General features: G+C 41.2%; 1 protein-coding gene across 3 annotated transcripts in view; it reads right to left on the bottom strand.

The window, feature by feature from the left end:
- UTRN (utrophin) overlaps positions 1 to 24,166 on the bottom strand; it is a 510,470-nt gene that overhangs the window by 458,169 nt on the left and 28,135 nt on the right. The window contains exon 1 of one of the 3 annotated variants that reach the window (XM_044247172.1): positions 11,273 to 11,495. The exons of the other annotated variants lie outside the window; for them this stretch is intronic. Within the exon in view, the coding sequence (XP_044103107.1) occupies positions 11,273 to 11,345 (73 nt within the window). The 5' untranslated portion in view covers positions 11,346 to 11,495. Of the gene's footprint in view, positions 1 to 11,272; positions 11,496 to 24,166 lie in introns of those variants that run through there. 3 annotated transcript variants of the gene reach the window in all.

Genomic DNA, 24,166 nt, shown 5'->3' on the forward strand with positions numbered 1-24,166 from the left:
TCAGCAGAGAGTCTGCTGGAGAGTTTCTCTCTCCCTCTTCCTTGCCCCTCCCCCCCCAGCTCACTCACACACACACACACACACACACACACAATCTCTCTCTCTAAAGTACAATAAGCAAAATCTAAAAAATAATAATAATAAGCAAACAGAATCAACTAAAGCAGCCTCTGAATAGCCCTAATTATGTATAAGAAGACATTCTAGACCAGGTATGGCTCACAACTGAGAATCTCACAAATTTTGAAGGGAACCAAGAAGAACAGGTCAGGATCTAGATACTAGCAATATTTTCCCCTTATCTCTTAAAAATGGGATTTTGGTCAGAAAGATATATGCACCCCTAAGCTTATCAAAGTATTATTTAAAATAGCCAAATATGGAAGCAATCTAAGGATCCCTCGATAAAGAAATGGATAAAGAAGCTGTGGCATATATAGATATATCATATCTATACTACTCAGTCCTAAGAAAGAATGAGATCTTGCCATCTACAACCACACAGAGGGACCTGGAAGGTATTATGCTGAGTGAAATACACCAGACAGAGATGGATAAATTCCATATGATTTCATTTATACGTGGAGCTAAGAAACCAAACAAACAAATAGAAACAGACTCATAAATACAGAGAACAAACCTGTGATTGCCAGAGGGGAGCAGGTGGGGTGGTAGGAAAAATAGGCCAAGGGGATTAAGAAGTACAAACTTTCAGTTATAAAATCAATAAGTCGCAGAAATGAAAAGTACAGGATAGGGAATACAGTCAATAAAGTGTCATAACTTTGTATGATGACTGATGGTCACTATACTTACCAATAGCAAGCATGGTATAACATACACAATTACCTAATCGCACTATGTTGTAGACCTGAAACTAATGCAAGAGTGTGTATCATCCATACTTCAAGTAAAAAGGAAATGTGATATGAGGAGGACAATAATTATTCTAATTCAAAGGAATTATCCGATCTAATTCAAAGAATTACCTAATTTTAAATTCAAAAACTCTAACTTAAAGAGGTTATCGGGTTTTTTCTAAAGCAAAGAGATTATCTAATCTCATTCAGAGGAATTACAGTTTTTTTCAGACTTCATGTTCCATTTGAACAAATTCATGTACAATGATGTTAACTATCTCTTTCCTAAAACAACCTATTTTAGGATTTTCATTCTCTTGATCCCTAAAAAAAGAAAAATGAACAAAATAAAACCTATATAAAATATGACAAAGAAAATACAAAAATGCCATAAGCTTTAAAAAATAACTTTTTTCTTTATTTTCCAATATAAGACCTCAGGCCTTACAACATACATTAATAACATGATTCATCCCTCTCCTAAGAAATTTTCCATGTCCCAAGGCAGCTCTATGTAATCCATTGTTTTAGTTATTTCTTGGCCTACAGCTAACTATGAAACTAGCCGCTGAACTTTCCTATGTCAAATAGAACTTTCCATTGTGGGAAATATCTAAAACATTCATATTAAGCTAAGTGGAAATGTCATCATAGCTCAGGAGCAAATATGGCCTGTGTCATCTAGTACAACTTCTAAAGTAGGTTCCATGCAAGAAAAGCAAACCATCGATCAAACACAAGCACAAAGCCTCTATCAGAGTTGCTATAAAAGCTTGATGGTGAACAAAATCAGAAGCAACGATCAGCTTATCAAAGGCATCTGAAAGTTCTTCTAAAAAGATCTAACAGGGGGCACTTTTTAAAATTGTTTTGTAATATGAGAACCCACTCTATCCACAGACCCTTTCTGCTAGATTACACGTTGTCCTCATTTCTAGTTCTTAGGAAATCAATAGACCATTTATGTTGCAAGTATCTGTTGAGGGTATGCACTTTCTTATTCAATCTAGTGTTGACAGCAATAATCAAATTTGGTACATACCACTAGCTCCATTATAGTTCAACAGCAACTGGCTGCCAGCCTAGGTCTACTGTCTCATCGAAAAGGAAAGAAAGGATTGGACTGGAGAGAGAATCACAGAACGAATCAGCTGAAATTCCAGGAGGTGATATAGACGCAAGACAGCCACTGGGAGACTAAGCTCTCTCTATGGGGGAGGCACAAGCCCAGCAGCTTCCACAAGGTCAGGCACTGGTGAGCTGACCTTGCTGTGGAAGGCACACATTTTCTTCAACCTTTCTGTTATCTACAAACCATCTTGGCTTTGAACATCTCATTGTAACGGTCAGTCCTAACTAATGAACCTACATCCAACCCTGCAAAGCAGCAGACAAAATCTAGCGACAAACACACTGTCCAACACCAGGAAGGCCAAGTACAAGTGAACACTGACATTAGAGCACTTCCTGAGAACTCTCTAGACACTACTGGCTTCAATGAGTAATTCTTCCACGTGCACTTGGGCTAGAATCAAACATTTTTCTCAGATCACAAAATGCTAAATTAATCTTCTTATGATAAAAACAAAGTCAGCTTTAAAAATAATTAGAGAGGGGGCACCTGGGTGGCTCAGTGTTGGTTAAGCCTCTGCCTTCGGCTCAGGTCATGATCTCAGGGTCCTGGGATCGAGTCCCACATCGGGTTCTCTGCTTTGCAGGGAGCCTGCTTCTTCCTCTCTCTCTGCCTGCCTCTCTGCCTACTTGTGATCTCTCTCTGTCAAATAAATGAAATCTTTAAAAAAAAAAAAAAAATTAGAGAGGGAGAAGATCTGACTTTGAAATTTTACTGGACTTTCTATTACAGACGTCGAATCTCCAAGAAAACCATGTTCCAACTAATAGACATTCTCCACATAAAAGCAGCAGGGATGATGACGTCATGTCCTGGTATGACGAGCAACTGTTTTTCTCTATTGTAGGACCTGAAACAATTTCAGATTTACCAAAAAAGGTGTAGAAATAGTACCAAGAGTTCTCATATTCCCCTCACCTAGCCTCCCCAGACATTAATTACCATATTACATAACCAGAGGATGACTGTCAAACCAGACAATTAGCCCTTATGCAACACTAAGAACTACCCCACAGGTCATGTCCAAATTTCTCCACTGTCCTCTTTTCCTAGGGATTCGTGATTCAGTCCAAGATCCTGCACACAAGCAGCATTTCAAACATCTAGGCTGTGCCCTTTTCGATAAATCATGCAGCATCTCATGAACATTTCTGATATCTTCAAGAGAGATCATATCTTCTCAAGCTAATGAGGAGGTGTCATCGTTAACCAAGGAGTCTTCCCAGCTGGGAATGTTCTTTTCTTCCACAAGTCTCTTCATATTTACTCTGTCAGTCTTATCAACCTTACCGTGTAAACATAAGGTCAAACAGAGCTTCACAACCCCTATCCAAAACCCTTAAACCAGTTGTTTCACTGAACTAGAACTTTTCCCACTTGAGCCAAATTAATAGAGCACAAGAGGGAATATGTGATGTTAAAACAAAACAAAATAGCAAGATTCAGAGCAATTTCCCCCCCCCCAAGCAAACGTATTAATAGTTCTGCCAGAAATATGTGTGTGTCATGAATGGTGAGATAAGGAGAGCTTTTTGTAAAAGCGCCCTAGCAATTCAAGTCAGATTTCACCAACAAATGAATTTAGGTCAAGCTCAAGTTTACTGTTAAATGAAGTACAAAGAAAGTACCTTTTGGTGTTCAGAGTTCTTTAAAACTACTCTCACCACACATGAGGGATGGTGGAACTGCCCATGAAATCCATGACCTTTTTCATCTCCCGCCCACCTCAACCACATCCTCTTTCACTCCATCTCCCAACAAAGCCACCTGCAGTGTCCCCTCTGCCTCCATGCTCTCCCCACGCCAATCCACCTTTCCAGATTCCCCAGAGTGATCTTTCTAAAATATCTACAACTCCCAATGACTCATAATCCTTAAACATTTCCCATGCCAAAAAGGGGCAGGGGGTGGTTATTTCATCATCTTCATGAAGTTTACACAGGTCTCCACCATCTGAACTAACTCCCCTATTTGTCCATACCATCTACACAGCATTACAGAAATGGTATAGTCTCTGCCCCTCAAGATTCTCACAGTCGAATTCAATCCCTTTCATATTTTCATCAGAGTAATTATTGTTTAGAATACAACTTCTCTAATAAAAAAAAAAGAGTGTAACAGGATATTTTAACTCATTTCTTTTTTCTAGCTAGGAAATTCTACCTTCTTTCTTTTTTTTTTTTTTAAAGATTTTATTTATTTATTTTGACAGACAGAGATCACATATAGGCAGAGAGGCAGGCAGAGAAAGGTGGGGAGCAGGATCCCTGCTGAGCAGAGAGCCCAATGCGGGGTCTATCTCAGGACCCTGAGATCATGACCTGAGCCGAAGGCAGAGGCTTAACCCACTGAGCCACTCAGATGCCCCTCTACCTTATTTCTTGCCCACATTAAAGATTAACAAAATCCACATGCTGACATGACAAGGATTTTTCACATGACTTTAATAACGTATCTAAAAATACTCAAAACGCTACTGCTAGTACGGTTAAAACAATTACAAAGGGGAAGAGCCAGGAAAACTTTTCTAAAAACAAGCAAAACCAAAAAAGTAACATCAAGGATGGTATTTCATGGGCTGAGTGATTTCTCATGAGACTGCTTTTCCAAAGCACAAAGATATAAATAAAATCTGAAATCATGCCTTTGTTTCCATATTAGTATATTAATGGAATGGAATGCCATTATAATCAACAAAATTACATTAGAGAGAATTAAGCCAAAATGCCCACCACTGAAGAGCTTAGAATTTATCCCCAATCACGCAGAGGCTGACCTCAGGTGCAAACTTAAAGAACAGGCCAGTGAAGGAGGAAAGATACCCTATTTTTTTAAAGTATTCTTAGTTTTACTTCCTAGCATGCAAATAGTCAAAAATACCTACTTAGAATGATGAATTAAGAGAAAAATTCCTAGAAGTTGTATTTGAGGATTAAATTGTAAACGTTCTTACAGATATCTCAGGAAAACTGTACAGAAATAGTGAGATTCAGAGGTAAGGAAGGAGTACCACCAAATCCCTTAACGAGATGGGTAGAGAGAGGTGGTAGGTGCACATGTCCACTCACTCCACCCCGATAGGTGAGTAGAGGTCTGAGTAGGAAACTGGGGTTCCCTCCCAGGGCAGGCCTCCTGCGGGTGTGTGTGTGTGTATGTGTGCACACACGTGTAGCAGGGTTTCTCAACAGTTATGCTACTTCCGAACAGAAATGGCCACGGCCAGGAATCAACAGAGGTGAGGCCCAGGAGCTGAGAGCCATCTGTGTTAGAAGAGGCTGACACTACATGGCTGCTGAGTAATGCCGAGGCTTTGTAGCAGCCAGAATCCAATCTGCCAGGCCAGCAGAAGGAGCCCTGCAGGACTGGCTGCTGAAGGCAGAGGTCCCTGGGATGGCCACTCCAGAAGCAAGCATCCCACTCTAGCAGAAGAAAGGAAGGTCATTGCCAGGGTTCTGCAAGGAGCAGGAACAGTTATTTAAGGAGACATCAAAAGAGATGAATAAAACAACACAAACATTTTAAAAGGAAAGTGGAATTTTTAAACGTTATTTTAAAAGAAAGAAAATGGAAGTGATTTTTCTGAATGTTTCGCATGTTCTATTTTTATAAATCAGGTGAAAAAGAAATGCTGCCATCCATTAGCACAGTGACTGGCACACTGCAAGGACTTAATAAATGAACACTTCCTGAAAGAGAAAGGAGCTGATGCGGAAGACACCACCAGAGTAGAAGTTAACAGCAGAGCAGGACAGCAAGAGGACCCAAGCCGGCTCTCACATCCAAACAGCACAGCATGTGTGACGGGCCCACCTGATAGAGAAGAGAGATGGCACGGTCTATGCGGGGGGCAAAGTGAAAACTTGCAGCACTGGGGCAGACCCCAAAACTGCAGAAAGGGGCTCCACAGGGGAGAAGAGAACTGTGGCCAGACAAGGACACTTCCAGAAATACAAAGGTGGAATCATTTTTAAAAGCAGAGGCAACCTGCTGGTCCACAGGACAAAGGTCAGCAAATGAGTTTGCTTGAAGTGCATCTCCTGGCAGGGTGAAGCTAACTTCCCCAGTTTCAGAAGGTTCTAGAACCATCATGCTTCATGAGAACATATGAAGAAGAGAAGCAGGGGATTACTCTTTATTGTTAGCAATAAAAACATTCAGTGGGAAAAGTGACCTAAGTCACAACCATAAGGCACACCAGCCCACAGATCCAGACGCGGGCCTTATAACACTTTACCCCTCTGTCACTTGCAGTGACAATCTCAATCCAGCATCTGCTGTCTGGAGCTCTTAGGCCCTTATGCAAAGCTGAGGATGTTGGCCACTCAGGAGATACGGGTATTAACATGTGTGAGTCATCTGCATTTTCCGCCTGCAGCGGATACCACACAAAGATAGTCCCGTCTAATTATGGGCACACCCACCCAAACTCCCAACTTGGGAATGAGGTGTCATCACCTACTTGTGACAGGGCTGAGCATGGGGAGGCTCTGAAGGAAGGATCCAGGTAATCATGAGGCAGAACCCAGGCCAAGGCACTGACCAGGCAGATTTTCAATCAGCTCCAGGATTTCTGAGATGATAGAGTTTCCAAGAGGTAACCAGGTGAGGAACAGAAAAAGCCAGTACTGGTTATCACTCAAGAATTTATGAGCCTCAGCACTTAGCAACAAGGTCCCAGGACCCAAAGCCGGGTTCGCTGAGCACCTGCTCTGCTCCACACAGTGCACTGAGAACCAGTTCCCAAGCCAGGCAGAGTGACACAACCCAAGTGCCACAGAAGGGAGGCTGTGGCACTTGCTATCACCGCGGGGATCGGGCCGAGGCACCGAGACAGGCTGGAGCCTGTAAAAGGGAAAGGAGAGGGCAGAGGATGAGCAAACAAGGTGGGAGTGATCGCAGAAGGCAAGAAACACACAAGCAGCCTATTGTTAAAGCGTTCTAAGAAGTCACAAAGAACAGGGAGGAAGATGGGAGGGTGGAACTTGGAAACAATTCCAGAAGGTACAAAAGAGAAAGCAGTGATCCAGAAATAAGGCAAAACCAAAAGTCAGGCCCTCTTATCCCAAGGCAGGCTCTGGTGGAGAAGAGGCCAAGCCCAACTCTGGAGCTCGGGGTCATCTGTGCACCGTTCCACATGAAGCTCAACTTTCCATAAAATGGTTCCCCTTGGAGAAGGTCCATGAGTAAATCTGTCTATCAACAAAAGTATAAACAAAGCAAATATAGTCAACTTAGTTTTAAATTGAGCATGTTGGACTAAAACATCTCCCTGGAGGTTGCCAACTCAGGGGAGCACTAGAACATGAGAATGTAACTGCCTGGTAAAAACTCACCAGCTTCAGGGACCTCTGAACTCAAGGCTTCTTCATGTTTATTTCAGTGATGCCTGCAAACTTCCTACAAGTTAAGCTGTACCAATGTTTGGTACATCTCTCATTTGAGAGATGAAGTAATGGAGTTTCGTGACACCAGACAAAACACAAATTCGCTCTGGACGTTCACAACTCCGGAACCAGCTCCCAGCCCCACAGCTTTCCCTTCCTGCAGTTGTGAGCCTTCGAAAGCAGCTCCCTGGGGGCAGGGCCTTAAGGAACGTGGAGCCCAGAGATTTCCAAGTCCGTTCCCTGAAAGTAAATGATACTATACAGTACTTCCTCTCTTCCTCAGAGCCATAGCCAAAAATCATATGAAACCAAGAGGAAATGCTATTCCTCAATTGCAGGAAAGTTCCAAGTATCAGGTAGCAGCAACAGCTGCTGAAAGCTGGTCCCGCCTTACCCCATCCCAAACTCTGGCACAAACACTGGCCTCAAAATCTTGCTGCTTGCTCCTGTGGGAGTCTTTCAGCAACAGAAGGACCTGACACTTTTGCTCTCGAGGGCATTACAGTCATACCCTGAAGGAAGAAGGCGGTGACTCTTCACATGTGCGACTACCCTGACCCCCTCCACACCGGAAAGAGGGGGGAGGAAAAGGAAATGAAAGCAAGTGACTCTAGGTTCTGGATTTCATACACAAGAATAGCCAACAACAGGTGCAGCGTTCCGGTGAAATTAAGCCTCTCAAAACGCCTTTTGCCTCTGCAGCACAAAGAGCCCAAGCCCAGAAACCCAACATTAGCAATGATGTCAGAAGTGCAAATCATCATCATTTTCTCGCCAGTAGCAATTTTGTTAAAAAAAATTACCAGACCACAAAGTATGTCTCTGCTGACACATGACTTCTTTCACATCGTCCTCTCCCTCAAACAGTTCACTCCAAACTAATTTCAACATTGATCACACCAAAACATTTTTTCACGCCCAGGGACCAGCAGAGCACCTGGGATATAATAGATAGGCAATATACACTTAGCAAATGAATGACTGAAACAAACAAGCAGGTAAACCAAAATTTGTCTTCACAAATAAAGATAATCAAAATCGTACCTTCAGAACAGTATACAAACGCGTTTTTTTCCCATTTCCTCAAAAAGAGAACGGAAGGTCAGATTTGGGAGCCAAATCTCCTTAATGAACAGATCAGAATTTGCTAACCACCCATCCCCTGGCTGAAGCCAGTATGTCTGTCAGCCACCCACTAGCATTAACAGACTATGCACAAGGGATTCTCATTCCAAGGAGGCCGAACGCAGAACACAGTCATAATCACTAGAGCCTTTGGATTTTCCTTTCTTTCAGCGTGCCATGTTACACAGCATCTTCCACCCGCCACTACTATAAAATATACAAAATAAATTTTTTTGTGTAATCTTATCTTATCCAATAAAATAAAAATAACCCATAGGTAGGTACTACGTTATGGAACATGTGGTAAATGTGACGTGTATGAGATAAACAGGAGTACAGATGAGACGTAGCAGAGATGAAGCCACTTTATGGATGATAAAACCTGAGAGAAGGAGCAGAGGGAAATGACATAAGACTGAAGCCATGGATGGAGAATGTCTGCCGCACTGATACTGTATTGAATAAAAAGAAGACTATCAGTGTGAGAACATCACTGATTTATATAAGATAAAGGGCTTAAATAATGATATTAATTATAAAAATAAAATTTCAGGGCACAGATAACTTAAATCATCAAAATTATCAAATGTCTGAGAACTAAGAAGTACAAATAAACATATAGTATAATAAACCATTGTATAAAATTACCATAAAGAATAAGTCCATTTCGGGGCACCTGGGTGGCTCAGTAGGTTAAGTATCTGCCTTCTGCTCAGGTCAGGATCTCAGGGTCCTGGGGTCCAGTCCCACTCTGTGCTCAGTATAGAGTCTGCTTGGGATTCTCTCTCCCTCTCCCTCTGCCCTTCTACAGTGCTCGTGTGTGCGCTCTCCCTCTCAAAGAAATAAATAAAATCTTAAAAAAAAAAAAAGAAGAGTAAGTCCTTTTAATGCATTTGTCATTCAATTTTTAAATTAATGAAAATCCCTTTAATTTATAACCTAAGTAATCCAAATAGAATGCCTCTTATCCATATATATTCAATTTAAAGATGCTAATTTTTTTCAAGTCATTCCTCCCAAGATGCAAAATAACTCTATCTTCTCTTATCTCTTAAAGGTCCTGAATAAAAGTCTTAACTAAGATCCTAAATGCCTAATTAAGAATTACTTCAAATTCAAGGAATAAACTGGAATAGCAAATACATGAAGAGTGCTTTGTTTTTTAAGTGACATCTGTCCATGCATACACACATTCATTTGTAAGGATCTACCATCCCCACAGGCCAGGCACTGTGCAAGGCATTACAGAATTACGGACCAGTGGTGAACAAGAAAATCCTGGTCCCTGCCCTAGCGGAGATCACAGTCGGGGGTACCGATCAACAACAAAGTCACCGAAGCAAGTGGCATTGTGACTAGTGGGCTGAAACAAGCAACAGGACAAGCGGTAGGAGATGACAGCCTGAGGTCTGCTTCAGACAGGCAGGCAGGACAGGTGTGTAGGAAGAGAGGCAATTTAATCCAGGGCCCGATCCCAGAAAGAGGAGAAGGGGCTAGCCAAGAGCTGGAGGGTGGGTACTCCAGGCAGAGGAAAGAGCCTGTAAAGAGGCTATACTCAGAGCCATAAGCCGGCCACGGACGGCGCCATGGGCAGTGAGAAAGGAGAAACACTATAAATATGGAAATGGCATCTCACCACATGGTCACCCAACATGCCTTTGCTATGACACACACTTTCCCTTGGCCAAGAATCTTTCTCTTCCACGCTCTCCTCTGGAAAAATGACCCTCCGAGAAAGAGCAAAGACACCAGAAGTTAACTCCCCCTCACCTGTGGTCCCACAGCATCCCATGTGGGACATTATTATAGCTCTTATCACACTGCGCTGAATCACTGTGTTCAAGGACCCATAAGCAAGGGTCTTGCCTTACTTGTCTTTGTTTCCTAGCAGTCTATATGGAACTTGGCACCAGCAGATAGGAAATTGAGTGAATGAACAAACCAAAAGAGGAACGGACAAATTAAATGACTGCAGCCACACCACCAACACTAATTCATTACCCAGTGTTGGAAATCTGGAGTAGCACCATGGATACAGTTCGCTAACCCATTTACAGTGCTGGGGGCAGGGTGACTTCTAACCCCCGATGACTGTCAGACAACAACCACTTTTGGGCAAATCTTACATCACAGGAAAGTGACGAATAATTTTCAGAGTATCATTAGACGCTGGCACCCAGACATTGATAGTCATAAACATGCTTCCACTGCCAGGCCCTGCATGAAGCTGTGAGACTAGAAGTGGCCCACCCACAAAGATCTACCTTTGTAAACAGAACACATTAAACAGAGGCACCTGGGTGGCTCAGTGGGTTAAGCCGCTGCCTTCGGCTCAGGTCATGATCTCAGGGTCCTGAGATCCGAGTCCCGCATCGGGCTCTCTGCTCAGCGGGGAGCCGGCTTCCCTCTCTCTCTCTCTCTGCCTGCCTCTCTGTCTACTTGTGATCTCTCTCTGTCAAATAAATAAAATCTTTAAAAAAAAAAAAAAAAGAACACATTAAACAGAACCACATTTAAACAGAACACATATCTCCAAAATGCTGTTCATGACGGACATTGTAAGATTCTTTACATGTAAATAACTCCTTTCATAATATTCAGAGGAAAAAAAATTAATTCCAAGATCACCCAGAGGACAACCTCATTTAGAATGTGTTGCTCAGGAATTTTCACACTAATTCTTGGCTCACTGAGTCATGCCTGGGTTTCCTGTCTACAACCACTGGACAAAAATCTAAGCAGCCCTAACATTCTAAGCAAGGGTTCATTACCTGCCTGTGACCCTTCGTCGTGGTCTCCATGTGTAGAATCAGACGTCACTTCTATTTCTCGTTGACTCAGCATGTCCTTCAAAGGTGCTTAAGATTCATAAACCAGCCATGCATGTTGTCTGGAGTCACAAAGATGTATGTACCCGTCCACTGGAAAGTGTGCTTTGATGGAGTCAAATTGAAAAGCAGAGACAAACAGTATGGGAATGGTGGAGAGAGAAGTCCCTCCCCAACTGCCCTGACCAGAATGGTTACATTCCTGCCTCTGTGCACAGCCCAATCCTGGTCTACTCCATCGGAGCCTCTGCCAGGCTGTGGAGCCTGTGGCCTTAAAATCCGCAGGTGTGACAGCACTTATCTGCCGAGGAACAGCCAGGTAAGGCATGCATTTCTGCAAACATCTCTGTTCAAATTGCTCAGGAGGCGGAGAAGCCAAGCACTTTCTCAACTTTCCTTAGGTTTTCCTTGAATTTGTGCCAAATGGGAATTTGGGTGAGGGAAAATGTTTAGGATTTAAACAATAAAAAATGTTCATAAGTGTCTAGCTCTCATTAATATACTAAATAATATGTGTATGCCATCAAACTCGAGATTAAAAATACTACTCAATGAAGTGTAAACTACCTATTTCGCCAGCCTCAAGGCACAGTCTCTGCTCACTCATTCCCAGTCCCTGTCCTCATTCATCTTTTTCTGTGGGCCAATCTCTGCCCTCAGTCAATACTCAAGTGTCAATTTAAATATGGCTTCCCTCACCACTATCATCCATTTCAGGCCCCTTCCCCATACATGACGACAGCACTTCAGGACCTTTATCCCCTAGCAAGTAAACATCCAACTATTTGTCCATTCTGGGGTTTGGTATGTTTCTTCTAATAGTCAATATATCCCAGAAGATGGACACCAAAACTGTTGAGTTCATCAATTCTGTTGCCCATGCCCAGTATAGTGCCTGGCATATGGAGGGCTCAACGAAGAGTTATTTCCATTTTAGGGGCACCTCGGTGGCACAGTTACGCTCCTGACTCTTGGTTTCAGCTCAGGTCATGATCTCAGGGTTGTGAGGTCAAGCTCCACAATCACACAAAATCTGCTCGAGATTCTTCCTCCCTCTCCCTCTGCCCCTCTCACTTGTGCTCACACGCTCTCTCTCTAAAATAAATATTTTTTAGAAGTTATTTCCATTTTGTCGGGAGCCACGCTGGCAGAATAAGAACAAGATGGCGCATGTGCTTTTGAGTAACTAGATGTGATTGGCTGACAGCTTATGTAAGAGGTGCATGAACACTGCGTGCCCCGTAGTTGGTGGAAGGGAATGATCATGCGCACGCTGCATGTAAGGGCTGCTCATTGGCTGGTGCAAACTGTATATATATATATATGTGTGAACTTTCGTGTAGGAGAGGAGCGCGGGGCCGCAGGAGCGGTGGACCAGCACGGGTTCCCGGCGCTGCGGCGCGGTGCGCGCGGCGCAGGAGGAGAGGCTATGAAGAGAGCGCAATAAAGAAGTTTGCCACCCTGTGTGCCTCCGGGTCGTTCTTGATGGCGAGAGCGACACCATTTCAAATTGTTGTTTGCAAAAATACTCTTCATGGCACACTGCTGTACCGATATACATGCTCTTCTTAAGCCACTGGCTTCTTCAGGGGTTATTACAAAGCAAGGGGTCCATGAACTTGGACAGGAAGAAAAATTAACTATCTCATTAACCCTAACAAAAATTTGCATCTCCTTTTATTACAAACATAAGTCATAAAACACAAGATTGGTAGTAATTTTGGCTGTCTTACAGCAAAACTCACAGCCATTTTCACTTCATGTTACAGCTGAAAAATCATTTGGCTCTTCATCCCCTCACAACAGTTATGGACCAACCTTGGATCACAATATTGAATGTATTCATAAAACACAAAGATTACTCTGTCACAGGCTTTTTAACTATTTTGTAAATGATTTTCAAAATAATTGGTTTTCCTTTATAATGTCATGTACTTTATTTTACGCATTTAAAAACATTTGCGTGGTGTACCACACTGCTAAAGGGGCCAATGGGGGTAAAAAAAAAGTAGGGCGGGTGATGAGAATAACGAATAAAAACCCTAATCTACATCATTATCATGAGATATAAACATTTGATGTACCAAAAAATGCTTACATTTGTTTTTCAATGGGTTGAACATATTTTTACTCATGGGGAAAAGGAATAAAACATTTCTGAAAGAAAGACAATTCAAAATAAACAGAATTATTAAAGAAATTATTTTTATAATAAATAGAAATATTTATTTCATTAGTTTCAATAAGAAACAACTATAAAAAAAGAAATACTCAAAGGACATTTACAAGTTTAATAGTTACTATACAGTTCAACTTAGATATCCTTGACATACTCTCTTTCTTGTTTTGAGATATAAAGAATATATAACATTGTATTGGTTTCAGGTGTACAACATTATGATCTAATATATGTATGTATTGCAAAGTGATCACCACAACATGAAGTCTGGTTAGCATCCATAAATGCACATACTTAGAATTTTTTTCTTGTGATGAGAACTCCTAAGACCTATTCTCTTATACTGTATTACTAACTACAGTCACCATGCTATATATTAATCCTCAAGACTTATTTATCTTACAATTGGAAGTTTGTACTTGTTGACCACCTCCACCCATTTTCTCCCTCCCAACCCTTCAGACCCCACCCCCCCACACCCCACTCCCTGCCTCTGGCAACCACCAATCTGTTCTCTGTATCTAGGAGTTTGTTTGTTTGGGGTTTTTTTAAGATTCCACATCTACATGAGATCACACAGTATTTGATCTTTATCTGGTACCTGTGACTTATTCCACCCTTGAGGTTCTCCACATTCTTGCAAATTTTTGCAGGATTTCCTTCTTTTTTATAGCTAAATAATATTCTTGTGTGTGTGTATGTAGCACATCTTTTAATCTATTCATCCATTGATGGAAACTTGGTGTTTTTTCCATGTCTTTAATGACATCGAGCACTTTTTGACATACCCTTGATAATGATGAAACTTCTCTTAACTTTTTTCCTTGAAAGACAGATCATAGAGTCAAGGAGTTCCTAGGATTTGTAAAATGAGGATACAAGGCAGACAAGGTTACAAAACATATCATACTCCCACCAACTGAAGATTCGCCCCCTCTTATTTCTCCCGCAGCTCTGGGAATATAGGCACATATCCCAGCAGGAGGAGTAACAGAGTAATCATCGACACCTTACTGTGAGTGGCTTTAATCAGCCAACCATTAGTATGTACAACACCAATAAAAAAGGAACTCTAGGGGCGCCTGAGTGGCTCAGTGGGTTAAAGCCTCTGCCTTCAGCTCAGGTCATGATCCCAGGGTCCTGGGATTGAGCCCCGCATCCAGCTCTCTGCTCAGCCGGAAGCCTGCTTCCTCCTCTCTCTCTGCCTGCCTCTCTGCCTGCCTGTGATCTCTGTCTGTCAAATAAATAAATAAAATCTTAAAAGAAAAAAAAAATTAAAAAAAAAAAAAAAAAAAGGAGCTCTGGTGAGAATGGAAGGGCCGGGCCTGGATGGAGGTTAGAAGGACAATGGTCAGCAGAAAAAAAGCTCAGAGAAGGTACAAAAATCAAATTTTACAGAACCTCAATGGCAGCCAGCAGTCCCCAGCACCATGATGAGAATTGCTCTGAAGGACTAAACACCACAGATTTTCTCTCACACAATTAAGACAGCTTGGGGCCAGTTCAGTTCAATAGCTCCAGTTATGTTCAGTAACTTTCTCACCCTTTCCGACCAAAAGGAAAACAATAGGACAGAAAAGGTCCTCACAACCTTGCTCTCTTCTTCCTCCCTCATCCTGTCCCTATTCTTGCTGACACTAAGAACTTGGAGCCCAAGGTCTGCAGGCTTTGATCCACAGGCAGGAGTCACAGCTCTTTCGGCCTCTTAACAAAACCCTCAACTTCACACAGTAAACAGAAACCTAAAATCTTTCTAGAAGTTCACAGCCCCAACCATTCCCACCAGAACGTTTCTTGGAAATCTGTGAAAGCATTTCTTTTCAGATGCACATCCACGAGAAAACCATCGACAACTAAAGGAGATTTGAAGGAAAGTGAGCAAAAATTTCTCTTCAGGGCCCATGTAAGCCCAGAGCAGCATGAGCATACTGAGTTCGGGACTGTTCTTTAATCTTGAGAAAGTCATCTCCTTCCTCCTGGACTCAGTTTCCTCAATTTCCAGGCAACAGAAGTGGAGAAGATGGTCCCTTAAAACATCATCCAGCTCTAAAATTTTCTGAAGGTCCATGTTGCCACAACAGTCATGCAGGGTTATAAATGAGAGATAAGAGAAGAAGAAGGCCACTTATCACCAAAAAAAAAAAAAAAAAAGTCTGTAAGTCAGGAAGTGCAGGAAAGAGACCATTTCAGCCTGAAGGTCTGTTTGCTTAGTGCTCGAATGTTCCATTCCTTACATTTGTATTCCATTACAACCACAATGTGTGAAATGTCTAACAGAAAACACTCCCATAATCACTAGCAATACAGAAAGTACACGGCTGTAATGTGAGGAGCGGCTTGTCTCAAAATAATTGGGACATTTACAATTCACATGCGCAATAAATGATTGTTAAAACCACAAAGTCTGTCCAGCCAGGCATAAGGAAGGTATACAAAACTTTACAATAACCATGCCTAACTGTAGCTAGAAACCGGTGCTGAGAAAAACAACGAATGAAAAGATTTAGGGGACCGTATTACTCACAGAGGTATATGTGACTGCCACAAAAAGTAAATATTGTGCAGAATTTTCTATACTGTCAATAAAATTTTTAAACAAAATGATCTCCAAAGTAAGTATCTCATTACATGCTCCTCAGTTTTTATCAAAGCAATAAGTAGCAATATCAAAGCAATAAATGTCTTTTTTTTTTTTTAAATCAAATAGGATTATAACAAAATCCAGCAGTCCTACCTCAGTCCTTGCCAGGGATGAACCCCTTCCATCTCTTACCTATTTGTTCTGACATTTATGCTTTTCTAAATAGTGCACTTACAGTGCTATTTTCTGATTTTAAGTCAATATTTACAAAATTTTTGTTATGGTAATTAAGAATTTACCTCTGTTACATCTACTCTTCCAGTCTAGCCAGTTTTTCATTTCTGATAGCATACAACTTCCAAGACTCCTTTCTTATCCTCTGAATCTGATTTTTATAGCATTCTGTTCTTGTTTCAAAGATGTAATTATTTTCCCACCTCTCTGAGGGTATTTATTATTTTATGTATCGTTTTCCTCCCCTTTCCCTTAGGTTTCTTTTTCCTGTTGGTTGGGTTTGGCTTTAATAATGGCAGTTTTCCTCAAACACCACACTCCTGGCAGCCCCTCACATTTCAAAATGAGGCAGTCAAATGCCCAAGTTCTATGTGCTTGGGTGTCACCTGCCAATGATGGTCTCAAATTAGGTCATCAAATTCCAATCTGTGACCATACTATCTTCCCAATAAAAGCATCCTCTGATTTGGGGTTGGTATAGCTTCAATAATTCTAGGGTTTCCACAGTCTTGGTGTCCTTTCATCTTGTTGGTGTTGAACCAGAACCTTACTATCCTCTGGGACAGGGATCCCAAGGCAGAGTTCATATTTATGTATTCTATAGAGAATGTATAAATCTATATTCTCCCATGCAGGGAGAGAAGAAGAGGAAAGATCTTAGGAGTCAAGGCTCACTATTTACAGATCTCAACCAAACTCCGAGTTTTTAGCCGCCAACATCTCCACTTTCTCCTGATCCAACCTCAGGCAGTACAAGTTACTCTAAATCAGGAGGCTTACAAAGTCTGAAGGGGGTCCAACAAGAGGACTCCTGTCACCACCCTCTGCCCTGGACCCCTCAGCAGTTAGCCACTCCGCCATCATCTTCCAACACGTGATGCCTTGCCCATCCAAAGCCACTTTGTCTCTACTTCCCTTTGGCCATATTAGCTCTTCCTTTTTTTGTTCTTTTTGCTGTAATTATGATGGCACCAAGCAGTGATACACACATAACCATTCTTCTACTTTTAACTACAAGTTCTGCTCTCTTCGATTTATTCTTAGGGAGAGTCTGAAAATGGCCTCAAGACCATAAGCCAGGCTCTGGTTTCACACGGCAACAGCATGCAGACAAGACTTGGCTCTCGAGAGTCTCAAATCCCAAAAGACAATCTTGCTAAATATCTTATCATCAAAACCAGACTTTGCACAATAATATTCATAACATTAGATATAACTGTCAGTTAATTATTCTTTTCATGATTAGGTCCAATTTGGAATCTGAATATATTTATAATACAATACAGTCACTTCATATACAGCAAAACATTATAGATATAGCATCAGATTACATTTATTTCCTTTATATTCAAATGTGTAATTTTACTGTACATTCAGTAATTCAATCCAGCCAAATTACAGCTGCTACTGGGGGAACTCAATTCACTTTACATACTGGAAATACTAAATTGCATTAAAACTGTATTAAAAATGCAAATAAATTTTACCTCTAAAAATATATAAATATAGAAACCTAAAGATCATCTGTATTTACTAAAAAAAAACCTCTGTAACTATATTAATAATGAAAGTATATTAATAATGAAAGATAAAACATAGATGGTCCTATCATCCAAATGCTCAGTATCTTTTGACCAATAAAGAAGATGGCCTATAAGTTTTAAAAACACAGAAAGTAATTCCCATCTAGGCTGAAAGGGAACAGGCATGTTTTTAATAGTAACATTATGAAATACAGAAATAATTTTTGAAGACCTCCTTTTGAACCAGAAAGAACTTCATAGCTAGATGCCAATATTTCCCACAAAACGCTACGAAATTGACTATGGGGACCCAAGGAGGGTGGAAACTTATCAGACAAAGATAAGGTTTGCCAGCAAATTCAGAAAACTGCAAACTTTTGCCCAAATTACTTGGGCAAGTGGTACCTGGGTGGCTCAGTCAGTTAAGCATCCAGCTCTTGGTTTTGGCTCAGGTCATGATCTCAGGGTCGTGAGATGAGTCCCATCTCTAGCTCTGAGCTCAGTGGAGAGTCTGAGTTTCTCTCTCTTCCTCTCCCTTTGCCTCTCTCCACTCACCAAATAAATAAATAAATCTTTTTTTTTTAATTACTTGGTTTAGAAGCTCACATACAGCCTGTTTGATGAAGTCAACGAAAGTCCTAGAAACTCTATTTTGCCCACATTGTGATATATCTTTAATATATGACAAAAATAAAAGAAAGCAAGAAATGCCTAATGCCTTCCTTCATTTTCTTTAAATCATGATGTTTCTGAGTTTAGCTGAAGGGAAAAAAAGAAAGGTAAATACTCTTAAGTGACTTCAAACATTAAAGCCAAATAAATATTAAGGTTGTGCTCCACGGTTTCCGATCCAAGAATATTTAAGTCCCTAAAACAGGGCATCTGAAAAATTTATTTTCTTGCTCTTTCCATCACGTCATTAATTTGAATGGGAGGACTGTTCTGCTCTCATTCAAATGATAATAACTTTGTCAATTATAATAATCAATTTGTCTTGATAAGAGGAATAGAGATGAATGATGTTAAAATATTTACAAGCCGTATTTATAGCATTTAATCCACAATTTACCTCGTGGTCATGATAATTTAGTAGCCTAGAAAAGGAAGTATAATCAATCCAATCACCAAATTTAAGAATTTCCCAGTTTCCTTCATAATTACAAATGTCTTTGTTACTTAAATGGGGGAAATCAGACCTTGAATCCCCAGGCAAACCAAAACAGTGCGGCTCTATACATTTAAACAGAATGTGCCTTCGAAACAGTCAAAAGCAAATCCTCCCTCCACATTTTCCTATGACTTAACCCTAGAGTGTTCTATTCACCAATCCTTAATATACATACCCAGTCCCTACATGTCAAATACTGTTCAATGCAGTGACATGAAATGGTCCATGAAATCCTTTTACTTTTTCTTCAACACTTTGCCTGTCAAAATATCAGTCTCATTTAATAGGCCCCTGGTGGAAACCATTTCTAAGTCAGTTTCTTTAATTTCCAGTACCTAATAAGGAAAGACAGAAGCCCTAGATGGTTAATCGCAGGGTGAGTTGGGTGGTTGAAATAAATTCCTGGCCCAGAGTCACCCACAGGGCCACGGTGAAAAACCACTCACAAACTTCTGGAAATCCGCTGATAAAGGTGCCCAGATGAGAGGTAGGCAACCAGTGGACGCCCTCAGCAGGAGCTCATGATACAGGACACACTGCAGGGAGTCACAGAGACTGTTCACCACACAAAGACCCAGACAACTGAAGTCGGACCACAATCAGAAACAGCCAAACTCCAAACAAAGGTCCATACATGCTAACCAACAGAAACCAGGTTCCATTTTTAAAACTATATAACTTTTCAGATTTTCTCATAACAAAATAACTTTGGGAGCGCCTGGGTGCCTCAGTCGGTTAAGTGTCTGCCTTCCAATCAGGTTATGAGCCCAGGGCCCCAGGTCTTGGGACTGAGCCCCACATGGGGTTCCCTGTTCAGCAGGGAGTCTGCTTCTCCCTCTCCCTCCTCCTGCTTGTCTTCCTTCCCTCAAATAAATAAAATCTTTTTAAAAGAAAAATAACTTTGGACTTATGAGCTATAATTAGCGATTGCGTGGAGCTGAAGACTCAGCACTGAGAGGCACTACAGAGTAGTGATGAAAAGTGTGGCACAGTGATGGAGATTTAAATTCTCCCTCAGGCACTCACTACCTGTGCTGGGCTGGGTAAGTTCCTTAGCTAATCTGTGCCTTGGTTTCCTGACGGTAACATGGGGTTGATAATAGAAGTGCCACTTTCATAGGTAGAATTAAATGAATTCATGTGGGGGCACCTGGGTGGCTCAGTCGGTTAACCATCTGCCTTCAGCTCAGGTCATGATCCCACGGTCTTGGGATCGAGCCCCATGTCAGGCTCTCTGCTCAGTGGGGAGTCTGCTTGTCTCTCTCTCCCTCTGCCTGCCACTTCCCCTGCTTGTGCTTTCTCTCTCTCTCTGTGTCAAATAAATAATCAAAATCTTTCAAAATAAATAAGTGAATGAATGAACTCATGTGTGTATGTCTATATGTATATGTATATATATACACAAGTGTGAATAAACACATACACACATATATGGTGTGTGAGGAAGATGGGGCATGTGTGTATAAATAATATTAAAACAGTTAAATAGTGATTCAGCATAGTAAGCAAGCAAAACCATTCAAAACCATTCTTGTTACTGTAATGTTTCTTATACACCAAATTACTTTGTGTAATGTTTTAGGTTAGAGCTAAGCAAACACTAAACATGTACAAATGTATTTAACAGGATGAGTTAGAGATTGTTTAAAATTATCAGCTGACTCCAAACATCTGTGCCCATACGGCCACTAAGGAACAATCAGCTTATCTGAGTGATTTCAAACAGTACTGTCCCTCACTCCATCCCCACCATCAGGAAGAGGCTATTAGAGAATCTGGTACATAAAGCACAAGTAGAAACTCAGAGTTGGAAAAGTACTTAACAGAGTTTAAACAGCTGACTCGGGTGAATGTTCCCAATATTAAATGAGGCTTATGTGAATCCATCATCAGCCTGGATTTTAATGTTTCACACCATGACTGAAAGGAAGGGGTGAAAAACAGAGTAAGTGGCACTAATTTATCTGATTAATGTTTCTACATTAATTTGTTTTGATTAATGTTTGTTCTTGCATAATCCTTCCTATGAGAAACTGTCCTTTCCTCCAGAATGCCCCTCTTGCCTAGTTTTATATCCTTCCTCAATTTCCCGCTGCCCTCCTGACTCCCAACTCTGTGAAATCCAACCAGAATGTCTAACTGTGTGTGCCTGACCATCAGGCAGGGCCCACCAATCCCAGGCTGGAAACACGGGTCAAAGTCCACTCAGCCAGCCCTGGTAACTGAAGCCAAGCCAGGTACTTGCTATCTCCCTCAACAGCCTGCAGAAAGTCAAGAGCAAATGATGCAAGGGGAACGAAGGCAGGAAATAACAGTAATAATAACAAGGACAAAAGAGCCTCTAACTGCAGCAGCCAAACACCCTTAACTCACTGAACGGTTGCAGCAACTGGACAGATCCCTTCAAAGGCAGCAGAAACATTCTGGTTCCTCTGCTTAGCCCCCAGAGTTTACATTTTTAAAAAATTTACCTTAAATAACCTGGCTCCAAAAACTGAAGATAGATACAAGGTCTCAAATGAATCTAATGCTATATAAAATCTTATAAGAAGGGGTGCCTGGGTGGCTCAGTCGTTAAAGTCTGCCTTTAGCTCAGGTCATGATCCAGGGGTCCAGGAACTGAGCCCCTCCGCATTGGGCTCCCTGCTGGGCGGGAAGCCTGCTTCTCTCTCTCCCACTCCCCCTGCTTGTGTTCCCTCTCTCATTGTGTGTGTCTCTCTCTCAAACAAATAAATATATAAAATCTTAAAAAAAAAAAAAAAAAAGATAAGGGGCACCTGGGTGGCTCGGTGGGTTAAAGCCTCTGCCTTCAGCTCAGGTCATGATCCCAGGGTCCTGGGATCGAGCCCTGCATCCAGCTCTCTGCTCAGCAGGGAGCCTGCTTCCCTCTCTCTCTCTGCCTGCCTCTCTGCCTACTTGTGATCTCTGCCTGTCAAATAAAAAATTAAAAAAGAAAAAAAGAAAATTAAATTTAAAAAAAATAAGAAAAAAGAAAGAAGGAATACAGTGAAGGAAGACTTTTCTTTAATAAACTATGAGTGGCGGAGAAGCCCAGAGCATGGTATCATTACCAGATGATTCTGCAGCCTCATAACCCCTGCCAAGTATTTTCAGTATATATTACAGAGTATTAAAAAAATACTAAAAGCATAGTACGTAAGCCAAAAATGAAACTCAGAAAAGAGATAATGGGTCAAACAATGGTAAAGCATAAGGACTCGAGGTTGGTCAAGAAAAAAATAATAATCCCATCTGGAAGCCATTTCCAGAAAGGAAAGAACAGAACCCAGAAAGAAAGCTTCTATTAAGAATTACATACACAACATGGAAATAGATACACAACATGGAAAGTTCCATGTGACATGGTCAAACAGCAAAGAATTTGACAGGAAAGTCTGAGGACCACATTTTTTAATTAATTTATGAAAAGAAAGATAAGAGTAGGTATTATCCTCATAGTATAACAGTGTGATAACTGAGATACCAGGATCATTTAAAGTTGTTGCTGATTTAAGGCAGATCACTGGAGAATTTCCTCCCATCTCTATTTTCAAAAATGATTTTATAAATTTGTACCTTGCTTGTATAAAAGATGCCGCCCATCAACAATCTGTTAGTCTGGATATCACATGGAGCTAAAGAGGTAGCTTTCTCCCTATCAGTCACTGTCCCACTATGAGGTTCCAAAAAAAGGTCCTTGGGGGCCTCAAGGCGAGGTGGAAGAAACTGTTTCACATTAGTAAACGTCTTGTTAAATATTTAGGGATGGGGCGCCTGGTTGGCTCAGTCAAGTAGATCTTGCAACTGTTGATCTTAGAGTTGTGAGTTCAAGCCCCATGTTGAGCATGAAGCCTACTTTAAAAAATTAATTTAAAAAAATTTTAAAAATTTGTGGATAATGTCAGTCTTACAACAACCATTTGCCTCTCTGAATTATCTAATACAACACTCTGAGACAAATTTGAGACAAATGGGACACGACACCTTATGTTAAAGCAACAGCTGAACTTCTGTGAACTAATAACTCTTAACCTTATTTTTATTGATTTTTTTCTTCAAATTCTACTCCTGCTGTGACTTTTCATAGAATAAGATGGAGTGTAATCTTTTAAATATTGCCAAAAACTTGTAAGACTTGACCAATAACTCAAATGTATCCTCATCTATGAAACAGAAATATTACATCTTCCCCATAGAATTACTGTAGGGAGGAAATGAAATCCTGTGTTTGAAAAGTCCTAGCACACATGCTTAGCTCTCAGGCTCCTTCCATGCTTTTAAGAACTACTTTCTCAATATAAAATTAATTTTCCTCATGTGCTCTGGATTTAGCAAACCACCAATTATTTCACACATTGCTAGTTTTTATGGTGTAACTAACTGGTTATAATTTTAAAAGGTTAATGTATGCCCAGATACTTCCCATAAAAATCACTGACTTTGGCTAAGACTCTTAGACCTATAAGTTACGTGAAGTAAAAGTTTAACAAATTATGTTGAATTTTAAATGAGGGTCATGTCATGGGGTGATTGGGAGACTCAGTCGGTTGAGTGGCTGCCTTCAGCTCAGGTCATGATCCCAGGGTCCTAGGATTGAGCCCCACATTGGGCTCCCTGCTCAGCGGAGAGCCTGCTTCTCCCTCTGCCTCTGCCTGCCACTCTGCCTACTTGTGTGCTCTATTTCTGTGTCAAATAAACAAAAAACCTTCAAAAACTAAATAAATAGATGAGGGTCATGTCAACGAAGGTACTGCTAGCAAAGGGACGGGTATACTACTATAATTCCCCAGACCTTCTAATTTCCGAGGTTTTCTCTATCATAACTGCCTCTCCCCACCCAAATGGCACACCAAGGAGCCCACTGTAATACAAACTACATGAATGAGACCTAAGGAGCCACTAAGTGCCAATCAGCCCCACTTACGGCCAAACAAGAATCAATATCAACCTACGTGCTTCTTAATACAATAATGAAACAAGAGTAACAGTAAAGGATGAAGTAGTTGGGGGAGCTAGATCCTGAAATCCTTCAGCTGTCACCTCCATTTCAGAGGACGGCACGCGCAGGGAACCATCCTCACCAGCATAACGAGGAGCCCTGCAGCACGAACTCCAGAGATGAGCTGAAGCAGCTTGAGTGCGAGTGTGCCAC

This window comes from Neovison vison, chromosome 1, assembly GCF_020171115.1.
Source record: "Neovison vison isolate M4711 chromosome 1, ASM_NN_V1, whole genome shotgun sequence".
Lineage (NCBI taxonomy): Eukaryota > Metazoa > Chordata > Mammalia > Carnivora > Mustelidae > Neogale > Neogale vison.